The sequence below is a fragment of the Symphalangus syndactylus genome, chromosome 3 (assembly GCF_028878055.3).
Source record: "Symphalangus syndactylus isolate Jambi chromosome 3, NHGRI_mSymSyn1-v2.1_pri, whole genome shotgun sequence".
NCBI lineage: Eukaryota > Metazoa > Chordata > Mammalia > Primates > Hylobatidae > Symphalangus > Symphalangus syndactylus.
The window spans coordinates 140998202-141004283 of NC_072425.2; the positions used below are offsets into that span (position 1 = coordinate 140998202).

Below are 6082 nucleotides of genomic sequence, written 5' to 3' on the forward strand. Positions count from 1 at the left end.
ATTTGATAATGTTGAGAAATTTTGCATCACGTTCATGGGAGATATTGACCCATAATTTTCCTTTTTTTGTATTGTGTTTACCTGAATTTGCTATCAGGGTAATGCTGATCCCATAGAATGGCCTAGGAAAAATGTTTCTTCTGCTCCACTTTGGGAAAATATTGCAGAGAATTTATATCATTTCTTCCTGAAATGTTTAAGAATTTACTAGTAAGAGCCTGTGGGCTGCAATCTTTCTTTTTTTGGAGGTATACAATAACTGACTTCATTTTTAACATAGATATAGATCTGTTCAGATTGTTCATTTATCCTTGCATAAGTTTTTGTCTTTTAAGGAATTGGTTGATTTCATATAAGTCGTTAAATTTGTGGGTATAAATTTGTTCTCATTATTACTTTATTATCCTTTTAATGTCCATGAGATTGGCAGTGATAACCCCTCCTTCATCTGATATTGGTAATTTGTGTCATATCAATTTTCTTTTTTTGTTTTCTTGGCTACAGGTTGATCAATTACTGATCTTTTTAAAGACTGAGCTTTTAGTTTCATTGATTTTCTGTACTGATTTCTTAATTTTAATTTCATTGATTTGTGCTATAATCTTTCTTATTTCTTTTCATCTGGTTCTTTAGGCTTAAATTTTGATTATTTCTCTACCTTTCTGAGGTGGAAACTTAGGTTATTAATTCAACTATTTCTTCTTTTCTAATATATGTATTTAATGCTATACATTTCTCTCTAAGCATTGCTTTGGCTTTATCACGCCAAATTTGATATGCTGTATTTCCCTTCAAATGTATTACTTATATTAAAACATATCATTTGTTCTGTGATTTCTCCTTCGAGCCATGTGTTATTTAGAAATGTCTTCTTTAATTTTCAAATATTTGGGCATTTTCCACCTTTTTTTTTTCTTTTAAGACAGGGTCTTGCTTTCTCACCCAGACTGGAGTGCAGTGGCACAATCACGACTTGCTGCAGCCTCAACCTCCTGGGCTCAAGCGATCTTCCCAGTTCAGTCTCCCGAGAAAGTGGGACCATAGGCGTGCTCCACCATGCCTGGCTAATTTTTTATTGTCTATAGAGATGGAGGCTCCCTATGTCGCCCAAGCTTATCTAGAACTCCTGGGATCAAGTGATTCTTCCACCTCGGCCTCTCAAAGTTTTGAGATTACAGGTGTGATCCACTGCACCTGGCCTCAGCTATCTTTATCTTCTTGATTACTAGTTGAATTCCACTGTAGTCTGAAGACATACATTGTATGATTTCTATTATTTTAAGTTTGTTAAGGTGTATTTTCAGGTCTATAATGTGGTCTATCATGGAGAACATTCCATATGAGTTTGAGAAGAATGTATATTCTGCTGTTGTTCAATGGTGTATTGTATAAATGTCAATTAGAACCAGTTGATTGATTGTACTGTACAGGTCCACAATATTATGATTTTTTGTTTTCTTCATCAATCAATGACAGACTAGTGTTGAAATCTCCAAATATCTGACTCATTCTGAGCTAATTTTTCTAAAGAGTGTAAGGTCTGTGTCTAGATTTTTTTTTTTTTTTTTTTTGCAGGTGGATAACCAGTTCTAGCACCATTTGTTGAAAAGGCTATCTTTATTCCATTGCATTGCCTTTGATCCTTCGTCAAAGATCAGTTGACTATATTTCTGTTGATCTATTTCTGAGCTGTATTCTGTTTAATTGATCTATGTGTCTAGCCTGTTGCCAATACCACAGTGTCTTGAATACTATAGCTTTATAAGTCTTGAAGTCTAGTAGTGTTTGTCCTCCAACTTTATTCTTCTCTTTCAATATTGTGTTGGCTATTCTACATGATTTGCCTCTTCATATAAACTTTAGAATCAGTTTGTTGCTATTCACAAAATAAAATTCTGGGATTTTTACTGATATTGCATTGAATCTATAGATCAAGTTGGGAAGAACTGACATCTTGGTAATATTGAAACATCTTATGCATAAATGTGAAATATCTCTCTTATATTTAGTTTTTGAATTTCTTTTATCAGAGTATTGTAGCTTTCCTCATATATACTTTGTACATATTTTGTTAGATTTTTCTCCAGATTTTCAGGTGTTCATTTGCCCTGTGACCTCATGTCTCTGCTTGGTTCAAGAAAAACCATTGACTTTCAGTTTACTCAGCTTTTTCTTGTTTTTAAGGATAGGACTATTGACTTTCAAAGTCTTACATGTTGGAACCGAATCTGAAAATTCCCAATTATTTGTGTATTTTTAAACACACAAATTTAGTTTAAATTTTATTAAAACTAAAGCAAAATAAATACATAGAGATGAATAGGGGAAATCAAGCAAGCATGGGTTGAGCATAAGTTCTGGGAACTTCAAGTAGTTTGATGTGCTCTAGATCATAGTTTATGTGTGAAAGAGGCTACACATGTGTATTAGTCCATTCTCACACTGTTATAAAGATACTACCTAAGACTGGATAATTTATTACAAAAAAGGAGGTTTAATTGACTCACAGTTCCACAAGGCTGGGGAGGTCTCAGGAAACTTACAATCATGGTGGAAGGCAAAGGGGAAGCAAGGCATATCTTACATGGTGGCAGGTGAGAGAAAGAGAGCAGGGAACTGCCACTTTTAAACCATCAGATCTTGTGAGAACTCCTTCACTATCATGAGAACAGCATGGGGAAAACCACCCCCATGATCCAATCACCTCCCACCAGGTCCCTCATTTTACGTGTGGGGATTACAATTCAAGAAGAGATTTGGGTGGGGACAGAGAGCCGAACCATATCAATATGGTTTGATGAAACCTAATAGATAAGCAGGTGTTGGAACACTCCTACGCAGAGTGTTACACACTTAGAGATGCATTAAATCATTGTGGCTTACTCTTTAACTCCTTAGTATTTAGCATAGTGCCTAGTAAGTAGAAGGTGCTGAATAAATGCTTACTGAATGAATGGACAAAGGAAAGAAAATATCATTGAAATCCATACTTAATATTAAGTTAAATTGAAATGACACTTCACAGTTCTATTCAGCAACATGAAGGCTTTTATTCTAGAATTTGTTTAGTCATCTTTCTGAGTATGTTTTAAAATACTTAATTGTATAAAAACACCCCTTTTATTTTGAAAGTTTCCAAGGTAGCTCTGTGTTTTTAGATGGTGATTTTAAAATTTTAATTAATATTTATAGCTTCCTCTTGCTGCTTCCCCTATGAATAAAAATTATTCTTTGGGTAATGTCTCTGAAATTAATACTGACATTCAAACGATTCGGAAGTGGTTTAATATTCTTGTTGCCTTCTCCTATGTTTCCTCAGGGAGTACAGTTTCTCTGGGTTGCCCAGAGCCACAAGACAGGAAGCTTTTTCTATCATGTGTTTTCTTATCTAATTTTAGAGAGACTAGGTAGTTCTTCACTACCCTTTTAAAGTGCAGGGGGCAGTGATTTCTTTTCTTTTTCTTTTCTTTTTTTCTTTTTTTTTTTTTTGACAGAGTCTCACTCCATCTCCCAGGCTGAAGTGCAGTGGCGTGATCTCAGCTCACGGCAGTCTCCACCTCCCAGGTTCACGCCATTCTCCTGCCTCGGCCTGCTGCTCATCCCATTTTTCAATTTTTGAGTTTTTGAGTAGCTGGGATTATAGGTGCCCGCCATCATGCCAGGTAATTTTTGTAGTTTTATTAGAGACAGGATTTCTCCATGTTGGCCAGATTGGTCTCAGACTCCTGACCTCAGGTGGTCCGCCCATCTCGGCCTCCCAAAGTGCTGGGATTACAGGTGTGAGCCACCACGCCCGGCCCCAGTGATTTCTATTCTGCTCCCTTACCCATGGCTTCAGTATCCTGCTAGGCCTGAAAATGTATATCCAAGATAGAGCTATATCAGAAGGCAACTGAATATTTATTCAGGGCTACAATGGACAACTTGCACTTTCTGTTGTTTTGGGACAACTATTAGAGATCTGTCAATCCATGGAAGCTTCGTCTAAATGTCTGGCATGCAGGGATGCATCAGGTTTTCTAAATTAAGGCCACATGTGGTATCAAATATTAAAGTAAAGAAGACTTTGAGGACATTTTGGTTAATTTTATATCATAGATGAGGGAAGCAAAGCTTAAAGAATTGCAGATAATTGTTTGTTTTTGTTTCTGTTTACACAACTAGTTACTGGAAGAATCGAAATTCATTTTCAGTGTAACACTGTCTTCTCTACATCCCATTTTTCAATTTTTGAGGGCTTATTATTTTTGATTCTTGTAAACCAAAAATAGTATGAGTGCTATCTTGAGTTTTATGCCCTTGGAGTTTGATATCACCAATATATGATGTTCAAATGCTTGGTGTCCTGCAGAACCACTTACAACATTCTCCTTATGGTAAATGAATTAGTGAGGAATTTCCCAGAGGAGGCAGAGGAAATTATTTTAGAGAAATCTGCAGCTCCCCTGAATAATATGTCCTTTCTTCTCAGCAGGTTCATTGATCAGGTCATACCAACCAGATGAATCCAGCAAATCATTTCCAGGTGGCAGGATTTGTTCTACTGGGGCTCTCTCAGGTTTGGGAGCTTCAGTTTGTTTTCTTCACTGTTTTCTCTGCTGTGTATTTTATGACTGTAGTGGGAAACCTTCTTATTGTGGTCATAGTGACCTCCGACCCACACCTGCACACAACCATGTATTTTCTCTTGGGCAATCTTTCTTTCCTGGACTTTTGCTACTCTTCCATCACGGCACCTAGGATGCTGGTTGACTTGCTGTCAGGCAACCCTACCATTTCCTTTGGTGGATGTCTGACTCAACTCTTCTTCTTCCACTTCATTGGAGGCATCAAGATCTTCCTGCTGACTGTCATGGCATATGACTGCTATGTTGCCATTTCCCAGCCCCTGCACTACACGCTCATTAGGAATCAGACTGTCTGTGCACTCCTCATGGCAGCCTCCTGGGTGGGGGGCTTCATCCACACTCCATAGTACAGGTTGTATTGACTATCCAGGTGCCATTCTGTGGGCCTGACAAGCTGGACAACTTTTACTGTGATGTGCCTCATCTGATCAAATTGGCTTGCACAGATAAGATACCTTTGTCTTAGAGCTTTTAATGGTGTCTAACAATGGCCTGGTGACCCTGATGTGTTTTCTGGTGCTTCTGGGATCCTACACGGCACTGTTAGTCATGCTCCAAAGCCACTCATGGGAGGGCCGCAGCAAGGCCCTGCCCACCTCTGCCTCTCACATTGCTGTGGTGACCTTAATCTTTGTGCCTTGCATCTACATCTATGCAAGACCTTTTCAGGCATTCCCCATGGACAAGGCAGTCTCTGTGCTATACACAATTGTTACCCCCATGCTGAATCCTGCCATCTATACCCTGAGAAACAAGGAAGTGATCATGGCCGTGAAGAAGCTGTGGAGGAGGCAAAAGGACCTTATTGGTCCCCTGGAGCTCAGACCCTTACATTAGCAGAGGCAGTCACCTGAGAATCTGAAAGATGCTTCAGGATATTAGCCTGCTGGATAGAATACCTGTTGCTTCTCCATTGTTCTTAACCTCAGTCAGGTTCTGGTGACCTGAACTATTAGCCACAATAGAAGACAGGATGAGTGTCTTAGAACCGCTTCTAAATGCCTCCCAGATAAAAAGTATCAAGTGCTATGTAGAAGTACTGTTTGGCTCAGGGGCCACTTTCCCAGGTAAGAAAGGCGTTGGCCTTGCTGAGAAAGTTTCAACTAGTAAATCTGGTGTCTCTTTCCTGATATCGCTTTTTGGACACAAAACACATTGGAAGACTTAAAATATTTTTAAATTTCTTTGAGACAAGGGTCCTCTTGAAATATTGGACCCTGAGTCCCAGTGGAGACTGACTGATTGAATGTTCGTCAATGAGGAAAAAGGAAATTACCTTGGGCAAATCACTTTCTTCTTCATAGTTTCCTAGGGTCACTGTTGTTGCCGTCAGTGTCATCATCATCATCATCATATAAATAACATTTAGTTAGAACTTACTATGTTCCAGACACTGTACCAGGTGATTTACATTTATTATTTATTTTAATTTTCTCAAAATTCTTAGAAGGTAG

At 38.3% G+C, this 6082-nt stretch overlaps 1 protein-coding gene across 1 annotated transcript; it reads left to right on the forward strand.

The window, feature by feature from the left end:
* The first annotated feature begins 4501 nt into the window (after positions 1-4501).
* Positions 4502-5465, forward strand: OR4D5 (olfactory receptor family 4 subfamily D member 5). The gene is given in 3 exon segments (XM_055270013.1): positions 4502-4963; positions 4966-5073; positions 5076-5465. Coding segments are annotated over 3 exon segments (960 nt in total).
* The last annotated feature ends 617 nt before the right edge of the window (positions 5466-6082 follow it).